The following is a 27,523-nucleotide window of genomic DNA, read 5'->3' on the forward strand; positions in this document are numbered from 1 at the left end:
TTATATCCTATCAAAATGGATGGCCAAAAAGGGAAAGGAGCTAATGCTCACAAGGGCCCACTCCTATTCTGCTCATAGTTGGACATCACAGCCTAGGGCTTCATTTAAGCCAAGTATTGGAAGCCTAGCCTGAAGCAACATGGGTTATTTTCACTTATTCACAAGAATCATCACCACCTAAAAAAGGGTCGATTTTTTTTTTTTCTTTTATCTGTTTCATAAACTTTTTTTTTGTTAAAAAAATTATTCGCCTGGCTTTCCCTTTAGACAGACCCAATTTGCTAAAACAAAACAAATAGGAGACAAGAAAATGCTTCTCCCACTATTGTATGCGTTTGATAAGAAGCCAGCAAAAAGGAGTAGTGTCAATTCACAGCAGCATTCTTTGATCCAAGTGAGAATTAGCAAGAATAGTTAGATAGCTGGCTTTGTTTCCAACAGAAACAGTGTGAATTCCCAATGGCCCAATATCTCAGAATCACAAGACGTGTAACATACACGGCCCAAGACATAAAATCCTACTGAAAAGGACTTTTTGTCAATTTTCAACAACTAGTAACTTTACTAATCGAAACTGTGTTTAAATAGCGTTGCTCGAATAGATAGAAAAGACTAGAGAATCTATAAATGATAAAGTGAAGATGGAGGAGAAATGTGGACCAATAAACACCGAAATTAAATTGAAGAAACGTCTTTAAATTGAATTGATGGGGTTGAACACCCATATTTAAAGATTTCCAATCATATTCAATATTGCAATAAAAAAGAATGAAAGGACTTCTTTTTTTTTTTTTTTTTTTACTTTTTTGATCCGAAAGCTAAGCAAAATATCAAAATCAACGACACTTTTTTTCTTAATCCAAAACCTAATCACAATCAAAATCAATGGCGTTATTTATGAAAGCTCCACAAGACTCCAAACGACCAATAGCCGGTTTCTCCATCGATTTTCTCTTCAGCCATGATTTTACTCTTCAATAGCAAGGGGCACAGACTCAGCCTGATGTAACAAAAATGACATAATACATTAGTAAGCTGACATATTACACAAGAATGCACATAATTTCTCTTTTGTTACATATTACACGTTTAGCTCTGCTGAATTGAATTTATCAAAAAATAAAAATAAATAACAAAGACCATGCATTACTTTGAGGTAAAACAATGCATGCATCACTATTTCAGTAGCTCAAAACATCAAATTTAGTTCATATATTGTTAGGACAGGAGCAACAAGGGGATTAAATATAGTAGAGAATTTCATCAATAGATCACGATCCAACCACACAGATAAACTCATGCTACATATTAATTCAAAACCTTAAAGCCATTAGATTTTAGAGTCTTTCTCATTTATATGTTACTCAATATATTCAACTCTATTAAATATGAGACTCATTCATACTTTAACATCAATGAATAGTGTAACGAGAGAAGAAATATATACCAATTTGCGGTACTTGAGTGCATAGAACATCTCGAGGTAGCGTTTGCTCTCACGGCGTTCAAGGTTGGTCACATGCTTCCAGAAGCCATAGACACCAGTGAGTGTCAAGAGCCTATCAGAGTAAATTTGCCATGTGTACCTGTGGACCAAAAGAGAAAAACAAAAAGCTCAATCATACAGTACAACAACCATAACTCACTCTTATAAACTAACATATTAAGTTTAAGTTTTATGCATCAAAGTGTGATGATGATGGTTTGGTGAAAATTTTGGCCATTGCTTAGTGCATTGTGCTTACTTCTCATGAATACGTTTGAGTCCACCCTGGGAGATTTTGTCCCAGTGAGATGGATCAGCCTTGCTCTTCTCAAAGAACTCAACAAGGAGCTCAGCAGCACGGTCACCATGGTGAGGGTCAATGTGGTATCCAGATTTTCCATGCACAATGATCTCAGCAGGACCACCATTGCAGGTAGCAAAAGTTGGCAATCCACAAGTCATGGACTCAACCACAGTCAACCCAAAAGCTTCATAAATTGCAGGCTGCACAAATGCACCCTTTGTGTCACAAATGACACGGTACAATTCTCCATTCCTCACTCTGTTCATCTGGGATGAAATCCATCTGAATTGGCCATTCAGCTTGTAGGTCTCAATGAGGCCATACATCTTCTTCATCTCGGCCTTCTCTTCCAAGTCCTTGGACTCCTTTCTCCTGTCTCCGGCAACAACAACAAGATTCACCAACTCACGGAGGCGTGCATTCTTGCCATACCACTCGACAAGCCCTGTGATGTTCTTCACACGGTCAAGCCTTGCCATGGTGAAGATGATTGGCTTGTTGCGGTCCTTCAACACACATCTGTTACAATGGCATTACATTAAACAAACAGCACTTTCTAACCAATCATGATATGGTAAAGAGAAAGAGTTTAATTTCTATATATTGTATTTTTATACCGTCAATCAATCAGAATTCATGATAGGTATGAATTTTAAGGAAGCTATTATTAGGCATGAGAATTCTCCTACAAGTTATTGTAAAAGTCAACAAATTATCATACATGACAAGTGTAATTGGATATCAGGGTAAGAACTCTTTGTACAGTTGTATTGTATACGCATAAACTAAATAAATACTCGAGAAGAGTAAAAGTTGTTTTAAGAGAAATTTTATTACCCAACTCAAGAGAATTTTTGTACTAAACAACATTTTCCTTTGTCTTTGACAACATTATGGGGGTTGAAGTAATAAGGGAGAGAAACTCACATGTGCTCCTCATTCTCCACTGAGCTGTAAAGAAGCTCTTCAATCTCAGGGTGGAAGTTTGTTAACCTACGCTCAGTTTCAGTGTATGGGAAGTATATGCTCATATCAGCTCCGGGAGATACGATGTTGAACTTTGGATCAAAGACATCAATACCGTGAACAACACGGTAAAGTCCTGGTAGGGTGAAAGCAGTGTGGCTCTCATACTGTCCAACACTATCCTTGCTGTAGAAGAACAACACAGATTCAAGAATTTCAGTGAGTTAATCAATAAATAGAGTAATGAATTTAAAACATTATGAATATAGGGAAAAGATTGGTCACCTTCCAGCTATCTCTTGGAAGGTGCTGGTGATGATAAAGTCTGTGTGGTTCATTGCAAAAAGGTCAGCAGTAAATTGGCATGAGAAGTGATATTTCTCTTCAAATTTTTTCCAGTAAATGTCAGACTCAGGGTACTTGGTCTTCTCTAGAGCATGAGCAATGGTACACTGCATTTATCATTAAGGGTAGAAGCTTAATCAGGTTCCAGAGTACAGTGTAAAAAATAAGGTGACAACATTAACTAGAAAAGTAGGTGTGTTGTGTATATTGACAAACCTGAGTTACTCCTAATTTATGTGCTAACAAAGAGGCAACAATGTTTCCATCACTGTAGTTTCCAACAATCAGATCTGGCTTGGCTTGCAACTCCTTGGCAAGTTCAAGGGCAACATCCTAATATTGACAAGAAATATAATTAGATTGAAAGTTAATTTAAAGTGAAAAATCAAATTGCTTGAACTGTATCACAGTTAAGAGTAAAAGTTAAAATTCACCTCGGTGTAAGTTTCTAGGTATGGCCAGACTTCGAATCTGGAGATCCATTTGCGAACAATTCCCTTTTCTGTTCTGAAAGGAATTCGGAGAATGTCACAATGTTCAGTACCATACACCCTCTCAAGACGTTGGCCACAGGTAGTTCCTACTGCATCAGGGAGAAGACGAGTGATCTGCATTTAAAAGATATCACAGGCTCAAGTTAGAAATATCCATAACATGAGGTATATTGCATAAATAAGTTATGTCTTCACAACTATACTAGGACATACAATGAGAATACGAGGGGTGATATCCAAGCCTTGTTTCTTGATGCGGTCGAGCATCTCATTCTCCAAGGCACGAACTTGATCCAAGATGTAAACAACCTGGATTTGAGAAGCAACAATTTTAAGCATGTCACTCAACCTTGATAGGTACCAAAATAGTGTGAAAAACTGAAAATTGTAGTAGAATGTTATCTCAACTCAACTTACCTGTCCACCAGTGTCAGGGTATCCCAAGACATTATCTTGGGCGAAGTAACCATGGGGAGAAAGGATAACAACATTGAAGACCATAGGGATCCTTCCAAGGAATGTCTCGAGGGTGCACGGATCAGGTGCCTCGAGAAGATCTAGCAGAAGCTGAATCATCTCGAGGACACGCTCCGCGTTGTCACCCCACCCTCTCTCCAAACCAATATCTCGGAATTTGTTTTCAAATTCCGAGGACGGTGTTGTAGGAGCAACTGTGGTCAGATACTCTTCTGCTTTTCTCAAAACATGTTGGAGAGCATTCAAGTTTTGAACTTTGTCATTCAACATCATAGTCTACAACAAACAAACCATTATTCATTACAATCAAAACACAATTACTAAGGAATGACCGATGCATATCATCTTTTATATTGAAAAGTTACATACAGATTTAAAAACCAAAACAATGAAAAAATTGCCTTGTAAAAGCAATTACTGTTAATTGTCAATAAGTATTAGTAGTAGTGCTAGTACCAAATGTGGATTGAATTATTGTAGAACACAATGTCTATAGCTACTAATTTGGACAATTTATAACTCATTAACTCTGAAGCATACACTTCAAAAAGAAAAGGAAAAAAAAAATACCTTTCCCTTGTAACTGTGAAGCCTGAGGAATTCAAGCAGTGGCTGCATGCTCTCCTTGTCATGGAAGAGCTTGGCAGAAAGATGGCGGTTGAGAAACTCAACACCATTTCCAATAGACTTGTTCAGAGTTGGACGAGGGAAGGATGCATTAAAGGGTTCAAAGTCCAACTCAAGCACAAAGTTGCCGTTGGAACTGCAAAAAGAGAGACAGATACGTGTTAAATCGTCTTGGTATGCATCATAAGAGAGTGAAGGCAAAAAGCGATGAGCTGGAAACTCAGAAACTTACCTTCCCTCAACGAGTTCCTCCTTGAAACGCAAATACTCAGCAGGACGCAACTCATCAACAACAAGCATGTGCACATTCACACGCAGATACTCCCAAACACCAGGCCTTGGCCTAACAGCAAGAGCAACAAATGGTGGCAACACTATGGCTTCCTACACAAAACAAAACAAAACAAAAACCATTAAAATGAAAGAAAGAAATAATAATAACAAAAACAAAAACACACAATATATCTTGAATATAACACCCAACAAAAAGAAGGGAAAAAAAAAAGCTACCTGTGTAGAACGCAAAACTTCTCCAAAGGTCCCATCAAGCAACTTCTTCCTGTTTTCCTCAGGGATTTCTTCAAACTCTGCAATGACCTGGTGGTGTTGCAGGATTCCCTTGCCCTTGGCTTCAAGCCTTTCATTACAATGAGATTGTAGTGTTATTTTACATCCTAGCACTAAAACTAACTATTCATAGAGAAAAAATTATTTTATTTCATTTTCTGGACAAGCTACCTTGATAGAAGGGCAATAATTTCATTCCTGTGACCAGCAAGAGTTTCATCAAGCCTCTCGCGGAAAGAGTGAGAGTGGGTCAAAGGATGATTAGCCATTTTCCCAGAAGATCCTCAGAGGAAAAACCTCACTGCAACAAGAAAAGTAAAACAAGAAACATATCAGAATTGTATGCAACAAGCCACCATAAAAGGGATAAGCATAGTCACCAAAAGTCAAAAACAAAAACCAAAACAATGTGGATTTTTTTTTATTTGTCTCTAGAAGACTCTGTTGGATTCCAAGTCCTACCCCCCCCCCCCCCCCCCGCCCCCCCTCACCAACCACCCCTCCAAACAAATATTAATTACAAACCCTGTACTTCATTTGGACTAAGATCTCAGCCTTACACAGTGCAGAGGGAATAATAATTCCAAGATGCTGTGGTTTTAGCAGCGTGCCCATTACTTTTTTAATAGTTTCCTTAATTATAACTCCAACAGCATGCTAGAAACTAGAAAGTAAAGTGTAAATACTTTAAATTGAAAACATAAATTGATCATGGCAGGCTCAAATGTCCAAAAACATAACCAACAAATAAGATCTTAGTTCAAGGCCAGGCTGCAATAAAAAACTAATTTTTATTTTTATCTTCATTTGTTTATTCATTTATTTTGAAAGCCAATCCGACAAAACTTCAGAACTGTCTTCTCAGAAACCAAGCTTGAACTGAAAATGGCAACTTGTAAGTAAACTGAGCCAAAAGAAAGAAAAAAAAAACTCAACAAAGACAGCACCCCAAAACAGAACTAGAACTCTCATGTCCTAGAAGAGAACTAAAAGTACTATGGACCCAGGATCATGTCACAGACTCTGATCCAATGGTTGCAACACAATGACCGTGCTAGATCTTAAAGAGTGAAAGCTGACGTGGCAGTGTTGAAGGTAATGAGGCAAGGAGAGATGAACAGAATAACAATGGGAGAGAGAAAAAGAGAGAACAAGAATGAGGAGAAAACAGAGGAAAGAACAGAGTAATGGAAAAGAATACCTATGAAAACAGAATGAACGCAAAATATGAAGGGGTGAAGGAGAAGGTGAAATGAATGAATGAAGAATGAAGTGGTGGAGGTGTTAATTTATAGGCGAAACAGAAACGGAAACGTACAAAAGAAAAAGTGGAAAGAAATTCAACTTTCTCTCTCTACCAAGGACGAATGTGTAAATGCAGCACGTAGAATAGAAAGAAATTGTATTCTACACGACTACAAGTTGCTTCTTTCCATGTTTGTGGGTACGTTAAATTAGTCTTATCCGTTTCATTCTCTGTTTCCTTCTGTAAAAGTTAATTCCCAATGCAATAAAATCAAGTTAGTACAAGTTATTTTATTTTGACTTAAATATGTTTTTAATTTCTTAAATTTAAGATAAATTTATTTTTAGTTTTTTAAATTTAAAATTATTATTTTTAGTCTTTATAATTTTTAAAAATCTTATTTTAATCTCTTAGATCACCAATAACATATTTAAAAGTGACTAATTAAGACAGTTATGCAATATCAACAAGGTTAAATATGATATTTTCATTAATAGAGATACTAATAAGTAGATTTTATGCAATAATATTTGATAAATTTTTTAACAAAATTTGTATATAATGACTAAAATAAATTTTTTTGAAATTACATGAACTAAAAATAATAATGTTAAATTTGAGGGACCAAAAATAGATTTACCTTAAATTTGAGGGACTAAAAACATATTTAAACCTTTTATCTTTCATTATAAGAAAAAAAGTTGGAAAAAAAAGAAAAAAAAAATACATATGTATCAAAATCTTGTGTTTCATTTAATTGGTAAGAAAAAAAATAGTGAGGTCATTTAAAGAATTTTTTTTTCTTTTAATTTCAGAAAGAAAGAAAAAAGTGCACACAACTTTTAATATATTCTTTTAAATAAATTTTTATTATTTACTGAAAATTATTAAATTTGATGAATTTCAATTTTGAGTATCTTTAATTTTATAATTCTCAATTAATATTTAACAAAATAATTGAATGAGTTGATAAGAATATATTGCTTGCACTCTTTTTTAAACAAACATATTTACCCTATGTTTAATTAAGTAGAAGGTGAGTGAGAAAAAAGAAGAAAAAAAATTGAAGAGAAAATGAAAGGAAAACAAAATTTAAATTTGTCTCTAAAAGTTAACTTTTATTTATTTATTTTTCATTCACTTTCTATCTAAACAAACAAAAGAAAATCTATCATATTTTGTGTTTTTCTTCTTTTTTTTTTCCTATTTTTTTCCTCTTAATTTTTTCCCTTCCAAACATAAAAGTGTATATATAGATACATATAAAATATTCCTTACAATGGTTAAATTGATCTTTGGTGCTTATATGTTAATTAATTGTAGCAAAAATAACCTTTTTATTTATCTTTTCAATTATTTGAAGAAATTATCTTTTAAATATAATAATTTAACCCCAAAAAAGTGATATAATTACTTAAAATTTACTATGTGTACAAACGTAAAATATAAGGAACAATCATTTTAGCACATGTCAACATATGCTATAGCAACGTTTTATCCTACATTATATTGATAGCGGATATAGCTAAAAAATATTTTTTCTTTTGGCACGTAGATTTAAGAAATAAATTTTTATCATAAACTCCTACATAAATATTTAATAAATGAAAATATACTTTAGCAAGAAATATTTCGTATATATATATAAATACTACACCTAAATGTAATAATCAATGTAAATATTTCAAAAGTGAAATCGCATTTGTCTCTATCGATGCTTGACGTATTTATATATTATCAATATCATTCAAATATTATACTATGTCCCAAAGTTTAACTTGATTAGATATAAAAGTAATAACCATTCAGTAAAAAAAAAAAGTAATAACCAAGGCAGATATTGTAAAACATATATATTAATTTATCCAATAAAACGCATCTATATATACCCACTTCCATTGTATCTCACATATATAAGCAAAACTTAAATTAATAACAGTACAATAAGCAAAAATAAGAGATATGTTTTGTTCCTTAAAATGATATTATAAATAACAGTTATTAAAATAAGATAAATGTGTTATTAATTAGGTTTTAGATATAGTATTTCATTTTCATTTTTTTTACTGCAAGATATAGTATTTCTATAGACATGTAAAAACGTATATACATTCATAAGGAGAAATACGTTTAATCATTTTACCCAAAATGACAACTAATACATTAACTTTAATCTCTTTTTTTCTTTTTGCACTGTGTAGAGTAACGGCTAAAGTACAAACACAAACTTTTTTGTGAATTTATTTGGTAAAAATCTTTTGTCAGTTTTATAAAGTATAAAAAGTACTAATTTTTGTACCTAAATTAAAAAAAATGTTGTTTACCCATAATAATTATAAAAATTGAAATATAGTAATGGTAGAATGGAGAATAAAACATATATATATATATATATATAACATTAGTGTAACTTTTATTAAGTATTACACCGTTCAATAACTTTATATTAAATATGAATTTTGTAAATCAAACTGTTAGATTGAAAGTTCTTTACTCTTAGATCATATATACCAAATTTTATTTTAATTCAAAATGATTTGATATTTCATTCTTATAAAACAAAATTGACGTAATATATTCATTTCAAAATATACTAAAATATGAATATTTTGATTATTTTCATTGTTCAATTTTAACAAAATTTAATATATACATATAAAGTGATATGAACTTTTAATCTAATGAGTAAATTTACAAAATTTACATTTAATATAAAAATATTAAGTAATATAATATTTAGTAAAAGTTACGTATTATAACCCTCCTCTCTATATATATATAGAAATACCAACTGTTTTAAAAATACATTACAGTTGTGCTCATAATACATTTTTATATTGATCATAGAAATTTATGAAGATAGTTTAGAATGAATGAAATAAATAAAAACTAATATGAGTTCGAAAATTAAATAAATACATGTATCGATTATAATATTAAATTAATTTCAGGTATCAATATGATTCAAGGCTATTTCCTCAATATACATTTCAATTAGTGAATGGAAAAGATTATTCTACATCATCCAATAATATTACTGATTCAAGCTTATTTTGTTGGTGAAAAGTTGAATTGTCCTCTTAGTTTTTCCCCATTGATTTTTGTCTGTGGTGAAAGGAAGCAAAATCTTTTTGTCGTTATCACCAACTAGACTAAACCCCATGGTAAGTTGTTACTTCTTGGTGTATTCTTTACTAAAGCTATGGTCCAACCCATTTTTTTGTTTTTTTTTTTATCACTTACATTTGTGAAGTGTATAGCACTAGTAGTATAGCACTCACAAACAAAGAGTAATGGATAATTGGATATGACATGTTTTTCCATGTAAATAATAAAAAAACAATCTCAAGATTTTGACATTGTAATTCATGTAAATAGCAATTACTTACCTTAATTGAATGTGAAATGCCAACACCCGGAGGAAGGAACAGAGCAAACAGAGTGCACAAGAAATAAAAATATCTCAATTAAGCAAATGAAATGAGGGAATTGAATGGTGAAGAGTGGTGGATTGGGAAGCCCCTTTTATAGTGAAATGAGGATATTTCTTTTTTGTAGGAAAATTTTGCCAAAAATGAATAAGAGAAGGGTAAAATAGAATTAAGGGGTTCACTTTACTTGCTCATTGTGTACGCTGTTAGAATTTGAGATTGAAAGTAAACATTGTTTCAAAAAAAAAAGAAGAAAAAAAAAGTGTATTAGACTAATAGTTTTTAGTTATTACAGCTAACCTTGCAGTGGTTTAGTTGTTGTTTTCAGAAACCACTTTTTCACTATAGCGGCTGTGTGCTTTTTCTCTCAAACTCGTTACTTTTTTGTTTTTTTAATTTTATTTATCTGATTTTTATTTTAGTCCAGTCACTTATTTTAATTATTTTATTTGATAATATGCTTTCGTGGGTTGATATGTGATAAGTAATTATTACATTATTGTATTGTATTGCACAGTGCATAACTGTCAGCCATGGTTTTTTTATGTGGTGCCTGTAGTATCTGATTTATTGCCGTCGTTTGCGCCTTTTCTATGGATTTTTTTTTTCAAAAGTTTAAATAGTGTCGTTCACATCGGAAAAGATTATTTAAAATATATTAATTTTTTTTATATCTTTTATTTATAGTGAAATTTATTACTAAAATACGTACTTATTTATGATACATGTAGATGCCTTTATTATACTCATTCAAAAATTATATCTTTAATATTTTTAAATAAAATTTAATCAATTAAAATTTTATATTTAATGTTATTAATAATTAAATCAAATATACATAATTTTATATTTTTTACCATTATAAAATTATATGATAATTGTAATTATATGGTAAATTACTCTAAACAATTACCGTATAACGAAAGACTAAGCAACATACATCAGAATTAGAATTTATAATATAGTCAGTAACTAATATCTTGTACACATCAATTATATACAAAATAAAATACTAAAAGTAAAATAAACCTAAGTGTTAGTCGGCATCTATACAAAACCCGACTACCTAAAAGTAGCCTACAATAATCAAAACTAGCCACCTCTAATAGTGAGTATCATCCAACTATACAAATCATAATCTAGCTAATCTTATCTTGCTCTCATACCAAATATGATCGCCGTAGTTCTAACCACAAGGAAAATGCAAGGTAAGCTAGTGAAAAGAATTCGATATAATAGCTTATGAAAAAATCATCATATTGAAACAATTCAACTTAAAACAGGACAACATCATCATCATAACAACTTAATATCCTCCAACATGTTCATCATATCAACATATATACATATACACCATCTAATGCGTTGTCACACATATCAACTACAGAGATCTCCTACATCTTGAGGTGAACAATTTAAGTGGTTTGACCATATTGAATCACAATAACTAGTATAATATCATAAACAACGACTGACACTAAGGCCAGAAACAATGACTAACACAAGGCTAGAAACAACAGCTAACATAAGCTAGATTGATTTCTCAAGATTTATCACTTAAACAAGGAAGTCTGGTACTATGTTAGGGTAAAACAATTTGGGTATAGACCTACCACGACATTAGTTTGCAAAACTAATCCACCTATGAGATTAGTCTATCGATTACCCTCCAAATACCACAATCCTCCGATACTAGGTTAGAGATTATGTCCCCGACCCAATACTTTACTTAGTTGGTCATTTTATACATGTGTGTCTTGACCTTATCCATACACGGATATCATATAGAACTTAGAGGAGACAACTGTAAAACAATTTACCCATTCAGAGGCCAACTCACCTACTAAAGGGTTCAATCGACCTCTCAAATCACTACAACATATATCTGCACAATGGGATATTAAGTTCAAAAACATATTTAACTCTCCTCTAGTTTCTATGTATTGTAGCTAAAACATGTATTTAACCCACATACCTATAGCTTATCAATTAAGATTTTCATCATCTTTCATTATTCAACTTATCAACTTTAACAACATACATCTCATATTACATTCAAGTTTCAACTTTATAACATTAACTTCAACGATGTAAACATTGTACATACTTGCAACATTCACAACTTTGATTTTAAAATTATCTATCTACTATTTATATTTTTAATAGTAATAAACATTAAAATCTTTTAATTTACCTAGTTTTACTCTACTCAATAACCCATTCTACATCGAATTTTAACAGTTTAACCATTGAACTAAAAGTTTTTAATGGATATATCAAGTCTGTAAATTTTTTAAAAAAATTTAAAACTATTTGATACTTCATTATATAAATTCAAATCAATGTATAAAATATTTTCATGATTTTTCATCATTTTAAATTAATGAAACAAAGTATCAAATAATTTTTAAATTTTTAATAAAATTATAAACTTGATTTATACTTTAAAAATAATTAAATTATTAAAATTTAATATAAAATATAAATTATTAAGTGAAATAAGATTATCAATACTTAGTTCACTCAAATATTTCATTTCTTTCACTTTCAAATGTAACGCACTTAGTAGACTAGAACGGGGCGTTCCAAATTTGGAACGGGCCGTTCTAAACTACTAAAACAAGGGTGATTTAGTAACCTAGAACGGGTCGTTCCCAAACTAGAACGGGCCGTTCCAGACTACTAAATAGGTCTATAAATCCCAAACTGAAACGGGTCGTTCCAAACATGGTTGTTGTGAGTTAAATTCAACTCTAGAACAGACCGTTCTGGTTTGCGAACGGGTCGTTCTAGGCGTGTCAGAATGGGTCATTTTGGTTTCAGAACGAGCCCTTCTGCATGTGAATTTTACACATGACAAAGGAGCCCAAAACGGGCCATTCCGGATTCGAAATGGGCCGTTCTGGCCACTCCTGACCTCTATAAATAGGCGTTGAGGAAGGAGAGAAAGGGAACTTAGAGAGAAGTTTTAGAGAGAAGGACTCTAGGCTAGGAAGCTTGATTTTTGAAGGATTGAAGTTCGGGAGTCGAGCTCGAAAGAAAATTTTCTTATTCCCAAATTTTTGGCTGTTCAGAGCCAATCTTCATGTTAGGGAAGCTTTATGCATTGTGTTTTTTTTTTGTTGTTAAAATGGTTGAGTTGTTAGGTACTTAAGTTGATTTATGTTGTTTACATTGTGTAAGTTGGCATGATAGATGAACTTTAAATATGTTGGTTAATTTGTAATTTGTGTCGAATATGTTGTATATTGTTGAAGTTGTTTATAAGGTTGTAAAGTTGTTAAGTTGCCTGATGAAGATGAGTTGAGTAGTTGTTGACTTAATATAGGTTGTTTATAGGTTGTGTGGTTGATGAAACTAAGTTGTTTACATGTTGTCTATCGTTGAATTATTAATAATTCGAGATGTATAAGTTGAAGTAGATTATTGTTGTAAAGTTGTTTAAAGTTGTTAAGTTGCATTAAGTTGATATTGTAATGACAATAGTTGTTCTAGTTGTTTAATTAAGTAGTATAAAGATGCCTATTGTTGTAAAGTTGAAAGTTGCCTTAAAGTTGTTAAAGTTGAGATTGATGACTATAGTTGCTTATTGTTGTAAAGATGCCTATTGTTGTAAAGTTGTTAAGATGCTTATAGTTGTAAAGTTGTTATGATGCCTATAGTTGTAAAGTTGTAAAGTTGTAAAGTTGTCTATTGTCGTAAAGTTGTAAAACTGCCTATTGTTGTAAAGTTGAAAAGTTGGGGACATATGGTGAAGATATATGTCCTATGTTGAGATACATAGTACTAAGGAGATAAGTTGAAAGTTGTTTTAAAGTTGAATCCCTTAGTACTGTGTGGGCGACATGGAAGTAGTCGATCCATGTCATGGTTGAATGACCAATTTGAGTAAGGTATCTAGTTAGAGATGTAGTCTTTGACTAGGTACTGGAGGGTGTGTGGTACTTAGAGGACAGTGGGTGGGCTAACTCCATATGTGGATTGGTGATGCTAGCCAAGGTCGTGGTAGGCTCATACCCAAACCCTTCTGTCCTGACAATAGTACTGGACCTCCGAGTCTAAGTGGCACACCCGAGTAATCGCCTATTATTGTCTATACCTGGTTCTCTTCAGAGTTCCTAAAGATGCCCTATGCCTGACCTGGTTGAGATAGGTCAAACATTAGATTCAGTAGGGTTTATGCCACCTAGACTGCTCAACCTCAGTTGTTGGAGATCTCCTAGTTGTATATGTGTGACGACGCATTAGTTGATGTTGCATGGGTTGTTGCATTCAAGTTGTATATAACATTGTATGAATGAGTTGATAGTTGAGCTATTATGATAAATATTATGTGATTCTGTTGTGATGATTTGTTGATCACTAGGACTGGAGGAGAAGTTTTCAAAGTTGTTCATCCCATTATGCGGATTGAGATAGTTATGGTGCTCTAAGAGCCCAATTTATTTAAAAGCCCTCCTTAGAAAGTTGTCCCTTGGAGTGGATGATGTGTTGTTCTCCTCTAGGACTTGGTTGGTCCCGTGTGTGGGCAAGGTCGAGGCACACGTGTATGAAGCGACCACGGTATAGGGGCCAGGCCGAGCTATACCGATTACAAGCGGCCAATTTGAATAAAGTACGATGTGTTAAAAATATTGTTGCTATTAGATGATATTGTATATCTATATATTGTTGTAGATGTTGTGTTGCTTTAAGTTGCAAGTTGAAAGTAGAATTCTATTGTTGTTTATTATATGTTGATGCTATTTTTTTTATGATTATTGTTGTGAGCTTACCCTAGCATGTTTTCCCTATGTGGTTGGGATTGCGATGACCATACCTTGGTATGTGAGCAGATCAGGATTAGGTGCTCTGCTGGACTAGGTGAGCTTCTTTTTGGTTGGGACTCAGAAGGAGGGCTGACGTTGTATTTAGTTGATTGGTAGCTTTTGACTACCCAGTTGTTGTATAGGGTATTATTCCCTACTTTCAGTTATATATATTATGAGACTTTTTAGTTGTGTATTCTCGTTATATATATATAATTGTTTAGTAGTGAGATTTTATTTTATACTTGTATCTGAACACTACAGACAGTGTGAGACCTGGCAGTTCGTTACACCAAAACTATAAAATTTATTACGAATCATGTTGTATATTGAGAAAAAGTGATCGGTATAAGTTATACTAATTCTAACAATTTTAAATTAAAACTTGTCATATAGATTATATATACAGACTAGTTTTTCAATTTAAAATTATTTAATATTTCGTATTTTATTATTACATATTAAATGTTCTATAGTATATATTTTTTTTAAAATATATAAGATAATCTATAATATTAAATTTATAAAACAATATTTTATAGAAATTATTTATAAAAGAAGAATTGATATTATTTATATTAATAAAAAAACAAATATTTCATATCTTTATATATTTATTTTTTTAAAATTTTTGAAAAATATATTATTAAATTTATAGATAATAGTATCTAATATAAAAATAAAAATTAAAAAGATATATATTCAAATTTATCTTTTTTATATTAGATATAATTTTTGGTTGGTGAAAAGATTAGAGAGAGAATCACAGCGACAGATCTAGCCACTAATACGGTGGTGGGTGTGGAAATGGATTCATTATGTCGGGCAAGCAAATTAATACAAACAAATTATAAGATCTTTCTACTCTAATCGAATGACATGTCATTCTTCCGTTGGAGGATACAACAAACATTGACGTCCCAAACAAAATAATATATTTATACTATTAATAATTTAGATGTGTCTTTTTACTGTATATGTCATATTAATCCTTTTGCCTCTTTACTTTTAAAATATTTTTTCTATTTTATAATTTTTATTCTATTTTCCTTTAATTCTCACTAAATTTATTTTTTAAATTTCTCAATTTTAAAATAATTATTCAACATTATTTACATTCTTTAATTATTATTAATCACATGTTTAATTTCATTTATTTTTAAATAAATATACAGAAGTACAGAATATTTTTTTATGCTAATTATGAAAATAAGAAGCGTATATTTGTATTTTCAAAATTTTTAAACCGATGATATCAATATATAACAAAATTTATTTTTCTTATATAATTAGAGTAAGAAATTTATATTCATATTTATATTTATATTTTATCATAAAATTGTTTATTACTATTAAAAATATGTAAGTAGATAGATAATTTTAAAAATGTAATAACACATCATTATCTATAACTTGAAATTATTCATTTTGGGTCAAAATCGGAAATTATTTAACATCAATAATACATTAAATTAATTCTTTTAGTTATATTATTTTATTATATTTTAATAACCGGTGTAATTTTATTCATCCACTCACAGATAATTTTGTTAACATAATATGTTAAGTGATGGGATAAATTACATTGCACTCCATGAAATTGTATAACATTTTTTACTTTTTTTACCTCTAAAACAAGCTCATCTTCTAGCCTATTCCTACCTTCCTCTCATAACAAGTATGATCATTTCACTCTAACAACTAGAAAATGCAAGGGTAAGCTTGGATTCTAAAGAAACAACATAATATAGAAGTATTAAACTAACTATACAACAACTTCAACATCTCAACATTTCACAATAGACTAAGGCTTAACTTAACAGCATAGATCATCATGCCAAAGTTTATAACTTAATAACATGACAACAATTCAACTTATAGCACAACCATACAACTTATCAATATATCAACTTAGCATATTCTCAACACAACTTATCAACCACAATATATGCACAACATAACAACTATATACGTCGTCACATATTTCAATTAAGAGATCTTTTACAACACTGGGGAGCAACCTATGGGATTGGACCCTCCCAAATCAACTTAACAATGTGATCTTTTTTGGGCTTGCTAGATCAACAACAAATTTGGATAACAATCCACAACAAATCATGATTTCTCGGATTTTGCCACTTAAATTAGGAAAATCCAGTATTCTTGTTAGGGATAGAACAACTTGGATGTAGGTCTATCATGACCTTAGCATGCATGAGTAAGCCTATGTAAGACTAGTCTGTCAACTACCCTTCATATATTGTTCCCCTTCCAGTAATTAGTTAGGGATTTTGGCTTTTGACCTTGTACCTTACTTAGTTGGTCACTTCGTACACATATGACTCAACCTTGCCCTCTTATGTTTTTTCATTGGTCACTTATAATCAATATGGGTTGAGTTGACCCTATACTATATCAACTAAGGGCTTAAAGGAGATTTAACACTCCACTTCAAGAGTCAACTATACTCAAGAAAGGTTTTTCAACAACTTGGCTTGCAAAGCATACAACACTATTCTCACAATGAGATATTCATATTTTTAAAACATCTCTCTTCTAGTCCTAAGTCAATCAACATAGTTAAACTACATGCTTCAAGCATTTACAACACATATGCTTTTGACATTACACTTCATACAACTCTATTACAATTCAACTTTCATTGACTTACAAGTCTAAGCAACTTAAATAAATTAATATACAACATCCTAGATCAATGCATAAGGAATTGGAGTCATGTCACAACATAAATCATATGAATACTTCAATCTATTCAACACATGCTCAACACTTAATCAAATAAACAACAAATTTTCATTCAATAACCTACACTTGATGCCATTCTTTTAGTGTTTGATGTCAATGAGACAAATAACATTTAACTCTTCCACACCCAATGTCATTCACTTACGCTCGTCATGGATTAGGCAAAAAGCTGCTATATCAATCACATCTGGCTTAGATAGACATATGGTCGATCTCATTCGAGCAGAAAAAAGTCTCTACTTGACGCATGCCCAATGCCCCTTAATCCACGCTCAATGTGACCAAGTTAGAAAACTCTCCTCTCACTCATACTCGATACCACCAATCTCACGTTTAGTCTCAATAAGGCAAAGAGCCTCTAGTCTACATCACGCTCAATGCCATGAAGTTGCACTTGGTGCAATAACAATTTGTGCATTTGGCATAATTATAATCTTGGCTTCATTCCACCTGAAACTCAGCAAATTACCAACATACAACTCATGAAACAATATATACACTTCACAAGCATTTCAATTCCAACCATAAAAACAACATGCAACCAACATATGGCTACAATCACCAAGTTCTCCCCAACTTTCTCAAGAAACAACTAAAATCTCAAAACATAAGAGTTTCACCTCATAATCATCAACACAACCACAGGTTCAATGAACTCAAGCAATATACAACTCATTCACTACAACAAGAATCAAACATACAAGCTTCCCTTACTTCAAATTGTCCAAAGAAGAGGTAGAAGGAAGGAAGAACAAGATCCTTCTAGAACTTTGCACGATGACTCCAAGTCTCTGATTCTCAACTTAAGAGGCTTGAATCTCAACTCATATACTCACCGACTCTTGGGAAAAGGGCTTTAGTACTATCTAGTAGACCAATAAAAAGAAAGGAGAAATTTTGGTTCCAAAGCTCTTCTCTCTAACTTCTTTCTAGCTTTTTTTAAAGAAATAAACTTATGAAGTTAAATTTTTAGAGAAAATCATATATATCCTTCTCTAATTGATCAACTTGATATCACTTCAAAACAACTCTTAAGCAATAAAAATTCCTTAATCCTTAAAGTTTTACAATAATTAAACAATTAATCACAATAATAATTAAATTAATAAAAATAAAAAAAATTACTGACAAAATTCACAGTGTTACATATTTTATTCTAATTTATATGAGCAAATTTTGGAAATAAGTTTTCTCAAAAAAGTATTACCAATATAGAATTTGTATGAGTTCAATAGTCAAACACGTAAAATATTAAATAATTTCATATATTTATTATAAAATTAAATCAAATCAATAAATTTACATTGCACCTATTTTTGCTCACATTTTTTTTTAATTTCTTGCTTAAGTAATAAAGCAAATTAAATGTCCAAAGAAAAATCGTAAAATTAATTAGTTTGGTACTTGTAATTTTCCAATTAAAAATTTAGAATTGAAACTTCACTTTAAAAATAAAAGTCAATTAAAGATTTAGAATTTAATCTCCACTTTAATATAATCGTCATTAAAAATATTATAATTATTTTTAGAGATCAGACCGGTGATAAGTCCTCTTTATACATAAAGCCGAAATTAAATGTAATGAAAGCATGAAATTTTGGATAAAATTAATTAAAATTATCGAGAAAAGGGTGCAGAGTCGCAAACAAGATCCATTTGTTTGGGCCCTAATCGTACAGCCAGTGACATGTCAGAGGTGGGTCCCACACACAGATAAACCATTTTCTCTCCTAAACGTCACAACCAACTAACCAAGGTGGCCAAGCCGTCGGCGTCTGTCTGACGTGGGATAAGTCATAACAACAGACATCATTTTTAATAATATTGCTTTGCTATGCAAAATATTTATTTTTCTTTATTAAATTAACTGAGCTATTCATTTCAAATTTAGGAGAGTAATTGTTAAAATATAAGAAAATACTTTTGAACTACGTGAATAAAAAATAACATAGTGCATTGGGATAGAAACGATTGAGTGCTTTTAGAAGAGAGAGGTAAAATGAAACTAACCCATAGTAAATGAAGTGATGAATGTAAAAAGAATTAAAGAATGATATAAAGGAAATCAGATAAAGTGAATTATAAAAAAGTAAATTATGATTATAATTATTATTGTATTAAAAAATATATGAGAACACACGAACGATTGTACTTTATTTACTTTATATAATGTTAATTAATCTTTTTGTGTTTATAATAACAAGAGCAATATTAAAAATTTAAGATCTTATATAAACTATCTAAATTTTTACCGCAAACCCAAAATAAGAGGGTATATGATGTCAATTAGTTGATATTTAATTTAACATTGTTAATGTATATTTTATAATATTAGATTGTAGTTTTTCTTGCAAATACAGTTTTACAGACATGGCAATTAATTTACTATTAAAGTACTTTATTTTTTAATCACTTAATTATATTAATCATGTTTTTTTTTCGACAGATATATTAATCATGTTTGGAAATCGAAATCATTATTATTTTTTTAACTTGATTGAAATTAATCATTTTTATTTATCAGTTATATTATATTAATTATGTAATTAATTTCTCTTATCTCTAATTAGAAAAGTCCTCCCACTCCTACACATCGATAACGATCAATTATAATTGATTGTTTAATTAAATCAATACAAGAATAAGAATGAAACCATCTCTTTCCTATCTACCATTTTAATTAGTCTGATGATTATTTCAACGGTTCCTTTTCCAACATGAAAATATCATTTCTATCTACCATTTTATTCATAAAATAAAAATAAAAATGAAACCATCTCTGTAATTAATTAACATTTCTGACGAGAGAAAGAAAAACGATGATGGCATATCATAAATTCAATTCTCCAAAGTGTATTTTTTTATGTTAGGTAATCACTCATACATCTTAAGTAACGTATAAAAACGAAAACTATTATTTTTTATTATTAGTTAGACGTTTACTAATTATCACAAATGAAAGAATATCAATTGTTTTTTGGTACAAAATGATCGAACCTCATCTATAACTATTATAAAGGAGATATAAGATATGTAATTACTTTTTGGTCTTTATTTTTTAATAAACCATTATACCCTCAGATATAAATTTTTTTTAATTTTTTTTAAATAATTATACACAACTTTCTAATATTTTATTAATGAATAATTATTAGAGACACAAAGTGTCTCTACCCTTCTAGTATTTTATAAGTGGATTACTGGAGTTACAGTATTTAATTTTTGAAGTATTGATATTAAATCATTAAATATTTAAATTCTGTAAAACATAATTAATATAAATGATTCTATCTTCATTTCTTTATCATTTTAGGACAAAGATCAGGAAAAAAAAAGAGAGTACAAAGATCAGAAAATACAATTAGTGTGTAAGAATTCTTTTTAAATTTATAGTATGCCCTTAACTTACTTTGTCTTTTCTCCACTTAATTATCTCTTTTCTTAATTAAAAGATAACAATTATATCTCTTTCTAAAATAAGGGGCTCAACTAAAGATAATAATTAATATTATTTTAAACTTCGAAAACAATAGATAAAATAAAAGCAAAAACTTATTCAAAAAGTGATGACAATTAAAAAGAAACGACGTAATACCTATAAATAATTTCCTCAAAACACGTAAACAATGACATGTACAAAATAAAATCATCAAATCGAGTTTTCCCTATAGAAACTTCTTTTTTAGTCTATTCTATTTTATAATATAGAAGTCTTATTATATCTGTCTTTTATAACAAAAATAGTTAACAATCAAATCAATCATGGTCAAAATCCGATATGCGTTCTACCAGGTTCCGTAAATTTTGTAAATCCAGAATATGGGTTGGTAGGGAGAAAAATGGAAAATGACAATAAAACCGATGCAAGAAGTTCAAGTGTTCAACCCTGTTTGTGTCCTGAAAAGTGAAGGGGAAACGTGGTATTTGACCCGAATTTCCGGTAAATCACGTTAACACACAAGGTCACAAACCGACCGTTTCTTCTTGGCTGGTGTAAGGTTGGAAGTTGGAACTCACTAGTGACGTAGTAATTACGTGGAAAAGTAGGGCAAAATGGCATTATGATTTTCAATACAAAATTTAATTATCGAATTGGTTGATATAAGTAATAGTTAATGGTATTTTTAATTAAAATATTCAAAATTTTAATTTTAATTTTGAGTATAGAATATATTAAATTGGAAGAAAAATATCTACGTTATATGATGTTTTCTATCAATATTTTAATTAAAAAAAAGTGAATAAACTGAAAATTGATGTGCAAGAAGGAAAACGTGTAGGAGATGCGATGCGACAATGAACAGTGAGTGGTTTATATAAGGTGTGGAAGTCCCTAGTTTACGAGCAGGGTCCAGTCCAACCTGTCTCCCAACGCACAATTGTGTCTGCTACGGTTTTAGATTTCTCACTCCCACGTGTTCCTTTGGAACTGTTTGGCCATGTTATGTTGTGTTGTGTTGTGCCTGGTCCCCATAACACCAATATAAAGGAGTTGCATTACATAACTTCAAGTTTGGTTAGATATTTTTAAGATTCGAATGTTGTATATATAGATATTAGGTGATTTTTCCATACCTCTTTTTTGCTAAATTATTTTTATTCTTTTACTTTTCTATCCCTTTTATATTTTTATAAAAATAATTAATTCAATTGAGTCGAAGAAGCTCACTAATGTCCCTACAAGGGTAATAATTGAGATATTTCATTTTATATTGCTCAATGCGTTATGAAGTTTGTTGTATTTGCAATAGACTAAGCTTGTGCTATTATGAAACTCTTTGATAAGTAATTTTGATTTTGAATGAGTAGTTATTTTAAATTGTGTCTTTGATATTTTATGTGATATCTGTATGTGAGTAAGTATGTAGAAAAAAAATACATATTTATAAGTACTTGCGAATAAAATTTGCCATAAATAAAAAATAAATATTATAAATAAGTATTTGGTTGTAATGAATAATTTTCTATACTTACATGTTAACAAATCAAGTACAAGTATCACAATATTTATACTCACAAATATTTGTACTTGCTAATATTCAATTTACATATATACGCTCATCTATACACACATATTAGTAAGTAACCTAAGTCCTTAACCTAATTTTGCATACTTCTCTCTCCAGTCCAGATTCTTCTCAACTGATCCATGACACCTTTAAGGGCCAAGGCCTCAAGCCCTCAACAACTGCATTCCATCCTCACCCCTCGGCATCCTCAAACACAGCTACGACTTCCTTCGTGCCTCTGGATTTGTGATCGCATTGCATCCTCGATCACGACTTCCTCCGCATCCTGAACTTATATCACAATGATCAAGTGACCTTGAAATCCACAAATACGTTGCTAGCATCCTTAATCGCGACTGCCATTTTGGTTATGATGTTGTTTCCAAAAATTAAATTTTTGTAATGTTTTCAGACAATTATTGCATAGTTTCTTCTTTTTCTTTTTTTATTAGTTCAATGGTGAATTATATTAATCTCTTGGGCTGGTGGGTGTGTAGAAATTAGATTTTTGTAATGTTTATAGTCAATTACTTCATAGCTTCTATTTTAATCCCATTAGGGTTATATATATATATATATATATATATATATATATATATATATATATATATATATATATATATACACGTGTATGTATAGATTTTTGGGAAAAAATGTTGTGTGAACAAAAATTATTTGATGATACATGCCAATGTTTCGTCTTTGATGGCATCTAACATGCATATCCGTTTGTCTTTTTGATTGTGTCACTCACTACTGTCTTGGATTTAACTTTGTATTATTATTATCTTGGATTTAACTTCCTAGTGTACTAATGTACATAACCCATGAATTGTCATGAAAATTTATATTTGTATTACTTGTATTGGACCCCTAATTTAATTTTTTTTATCTGTGACCAAGAATTTAAAATGTTGATTACTATGATGATTAGTTTTATGAAAAATTTTAAAATAAGGAAATGTTGGTATACATTAATGCAATAATGTTGTGTAGAATTGGAAATTACTGCATCATTGAGTGCCATATTACTCCATATCAGTATCTTGAACAACATAAATTGTCATTTATGCACCATTTTTTCCTTTATAATTTTTTTATATATGACAATTACATCAATATATTGCATAGTCCCTCTTTAATATGGTTCTTTAATTTAGTTACTAAATATGTAATATTTTGTTCTCTACAATAAAAACGTAAATTTTTTACGGACATAGTCTGTCGGTAAAAAAGAATATTTATCGAAAATTCTCTATTTCTGATGAATTTTTAACGATTGCAAATTCATCAGAAATAATGTCAAAAATTTCTAACGGATATATCCGTCGGTAATTATCCATTAAAAATTGTTTGAAAATCTTTATATGATTCCAACGGATAAATCCGTCGAAATTTTTTTGTTTAATTTTAATAAATTTATTAATATAACAACCCTCATATTTAGCCTCTCAAGGACTCTATTTTAAGACACTTTACTTTTCAGCATGTTTTGTCCTTACTTGCATAATTTATGGGAAACTTCTCAGAAAGTCATCTATTCCTATATTACTCTAAGTCAAACACGCTTAACTGTGGAGTTCTGATTTGATAAGCTACAAAAAAGCAAATGGATGTTGTCAGTTTAGGTAGTACAAATTAATTCATTTAAGTCATTCTCAACTATACAATCTCATATTATACTATCTTTGGATCCCTCTCATTTCGATGTGTCTGGACCGTTATAAAATATAATAATATATATAATAATTATATTATATTTAATTAATATTTATTTATATATATACTTACTTTTATAATTAACAATCTACTTATTTCTATTTAAAATTAATATTATGATACAATTTAAATTATTTATTATAAATTTAAAAGTTTAAATAATAATTTATATATTTTAAAATAAGAAGGGTTATAATAACACCGGTGTAACTTTTACTAAGTATTACACCACTCAATAACTTTATATTAAATGTGAATTTTGTAAATCCAACTGTTAGATTGAAAGTTCATATCACTTTATATGTTTATATCAAATTTTGTTAAAATTGAACAACAACATGAAGGTAATCAAAATGTTCATATTTTAGTATATTTTGAAATGTATATATTACGTCAATTTTGTTTTACAAGAATGAAGTATCAAATCATCTTGAATTAATATAAAATTTTGTATATATGATTTAAGAGTAAAAAGCTTTCAATCTAATGGTTGAATTTATAAAATTCACATTTAATATAAAGTTATTGAATGGTGTAATACTTAGTAAAAGTTATACTAGTGTTATTATAATACTTCTTTTAAAATATTATTTTAAAAAATTAAATTTTAATATTTTAAATAAATTATTAATTAACTTAATATATTTATTCATCTTAAATCTAAGACATAAAATTCAAAAAATGTATTTATTCTTATTTTATTTTCTAATTATCAACCATTAATAAAATAATAATTTAAAATCTTATCTAATTATATCATAATATTTTCATATCAAATTTAAAACCAGATATTAGTTATACAAAAATATCAAGATCATATAGTAAATTGTCAATATTATTCTAGTTAAATAATTTAAAATAATTAATTTTTTTAACTATATTGTTTGCAAATCATTTATTCCAAAACTAATCAATTTTTTCTATATTAATTATTAGTAAAATTTAATAACTCTTAATTTAATAATTGGATCGATAAAATTCAACATACACCGTGAGTTATTGAGCAGAGTAACTTTACTAAGAGTTACTTTGTGAGTCATTTGATTCCTCCTCCCTCCTCTCTCTCTCTCTCTAAATAAATAAATAAATAAATAAATATATAAATATATATATATATATATATATACAGATATTTAAAATTTTATTGATGATCTTTTTTAATATATGATTGCCAATTTTTGTAAAAAAATTCTTACATTTTCGACAAATATAAATTTGTTAGAAATATTCCATCAGTAATATAACTTTTCCTACAAAACGTTTTCCATATGAAATATAAATTTTTTGACGGATATATTCGTCGCAAATATAAATTTTTTGACAGATTTGTAAAATCCGTCGGAAATATAAATTTTCAGACAAATTTATATCCATCAGAAATTACCGATATATCCGTCGAAAATATAAATTTTCTGACAGATTTATATCCGTCAGAAATTATCCGTCGGTAATATGACTTTTCCTACAATTTTTTTTTCGTCAGTAAAATCCATCGGAAATATAAATTTTTCGACGGATTTGTATCCATCGGTAATTTGCATTTTTCTTGTAGTGGTTGTTGTTATGATGTCTATCAAACAAATCTCTACTCCTAAGGACATTGAACAACAAGTGAAAAATGCCTCTAATATGGGTGAATCAAATGCAGGAGAATTAATTAATGTTTCTATGAATGTAGGTGATGATTCAACTGAAGTCAGAACTGGAAGCTCAATTCCAAAAAAAGGATAACATTATTGAAAAAAATGGACTTTTTATTTGTTTGGAATCACTTTAAAAGACAAAATATAGATGAAAAATGAAAAGTCATTTGCAATTATTGTAGCTAAAAACTTTTGGGGGATGTAAGGCAAAGGACATAACATTTGATGGCCCACTTTAGGTTTTGCAAACTTCAAACAACTCGAGACATCAAGAAAGCATTTCTCAAAATAGAAAAAAGTAGGGAGTGAAATAATTGTTGTTGGCAACTATATATTTAATCAAGAAGTAGCAAGACGTGCACTTGTCATGATGATAATTCTACATGAGTATTCAATGTCGATTGTTGATCACATAAGTTTTAAGGAATTTTTTTCTTGCTTTGCAACCTTTGTTCTAGGGGATTTCTTGAAACATTATTAGGAGTGACATTACGAAGGATTATAATGAATGAAAAAAGAATACAATGAAGTTTTTGTCAAATAATCAAAGTCAAATAGCAATTACTACTGATATTTGGACTACTGGTAATCAAAATAGAGGTTACATGACGGTCACAACTCACTTTATGGATGATTCATGGATCCTTTAAAGTTGACTTTTGAGGTAATGACACTAAAGTATAATAATTAAATTTATTTTATTTTTTTTTACTTGTTTATGACTAGATAATTGAAATATGTATCTCAATGTTAGGTACATTTATATGCCTACTCTTCATACAAACAAAGTTTTTGCTGATGTCTTAATTTAATATGATTAGAATTTATATAGAAACTTGTCCTCTTAATTTGACATTGCACTACAAATGATGTCATGATTGAGTGAGTTTTAGAGAAGATTTTACCTAGGACTTTTATTTTAGGTGGTCAACTATTTCACATGCATTGTTGTGCTCATATATTAAATCTAATTGTGAAAGATGGTTTGTCCAAATCTCTAATGCCATTGAAAAGGTTAGAGAAAGTGTTCATTTTTGAAAAAAAAAAAAAACTTAAAAGAGAGGATAAATTTATAGAGACATATGGTCAAGTGAACATTCCATTTAAGAAAAAGTTAGTTCTTAAGTGCAAAACTTGGTGGAATTCTACATTTTTTATGCTTCAAGTTGCTACACAATACAAAGATGTGTTTCATAGATTCACAATGAGAGAATTAATATAAAGTTTTGCCTAGTGAATATGATTTGATGATGGCAAATGAGATTTTTCAAAAGTTTGGAATTATTTTATGATGTGACACTCTTATTTTTTGGTACTTTGTATCCAAAAATGACTGTCTTTTCCCCAAAAATATGTTAAATTAAGTTGGCTTTGATTGAATGGCTTTCCTATCTTAATTCCATTATTCATCAAATTGTTGCAAACATGATTACTAAATTTGACAAGTATTGGGGTGTGATCAATGAGGTGATGAATATAGGTACTATATTAGACCTCAAGTACAAAATTGACTTGTTAGATTATTTTTCCCCGTCAAGTTTATAGAGAGGATTATGATTATGAAATTGAAAAGCTGAAATCTATTTGTCAAGATTTGGTAAGAGAGTATGCCATTAAAGTCAAGGTAAAAAGTTG

General features: G+C 29.9%; 1 protein-coding gene across 2 annotated transcripts; it reads right to left on the bottom strand.

Annotated features, from left to right (window-relative positions):
- Positions 1-675: 675 nt before the first annotated feature.
- On the bottom strand, positions 676-10,051 carry LOC109819188 (sucrose synthase). Of its 2 annotated transcripts, none has more exons than XM_083060039.1 (14): positions 9,902-10,051; positions 5,438-5,567; positions 5,210-5,336; positions 4,932-5,083; positions 4,643-4,835; positions 4,013-4,348; positions 3,809-3,904; positions 3,536-3,709; positions 3,318-3,434; positions 3,042-3,208; positions 2,718-2,942; positions 1,746-2,309; positions 1,448-1,586; positions 676-1,000 (listed from the first exon to the last, which is right to left on the bottom strand). In XM_083060039.1, the coding sequence occupies exons 2-14, from the start codon at positions 5,533-5,535 to the stop codon at positions 968-970; spliced, it is 2,421 nt and encodes an 806-aa protein (XP_082916165.1). In that variant the 5' UTR covers positions 5,536-5,567; positions 9,902-10,051; the 3' UTR covers positions 676-967. The 2 variants fall into 2 exon arrangements, with proteins under 2 accessions (XP_082916165.1, XP_020240409.2); XM_020384820.3 differs by lacking the exon at positions 9,902-10,051 and adding an exon at positions 6,468-6,624.
- Positions 10,052-27,523: the final 17,472 nt, after the last annotated feature.

This window comes from Cajanus cajan, chromosome 1, assembly GCF_000230855.2.
Source record: "Cajanus cajan strain Asha chromosome 1, NIPB_CcT2T_4, whole genome shotgun sequence".
NCBI classification, from domain to species: domain Eukaryota; kingdom Viridiplantae; phylum Streptophyta; class Magnoliopsida; order Fabales; family Fabaceae; genus Cajanus; species Cajanus cajan.

Coding starts and splice junctions, on each gene's coding strand:
- LOC109819188 (XM_083060039.1), bottom strand. CDS start 5,535: ATGGCTAATCATCCTTTGACCCACTCTCACTCTTTCCGCGAGAGGCTT. Junction 2,943..3,041: donor TTCCAAGAGATAGCTGGAAG/GTGACCAATCTT, acceptor GTTCTTCTACAG/CAAGGATAGTGTTGGACAGT. Junction 2,310..2,717: donor GTGGAGAATGAGGAGCACAT/GTGAGTTTCTCT, acceptor CCATTGTAACAG/ATGTGTGTTGAAGGACCGCA.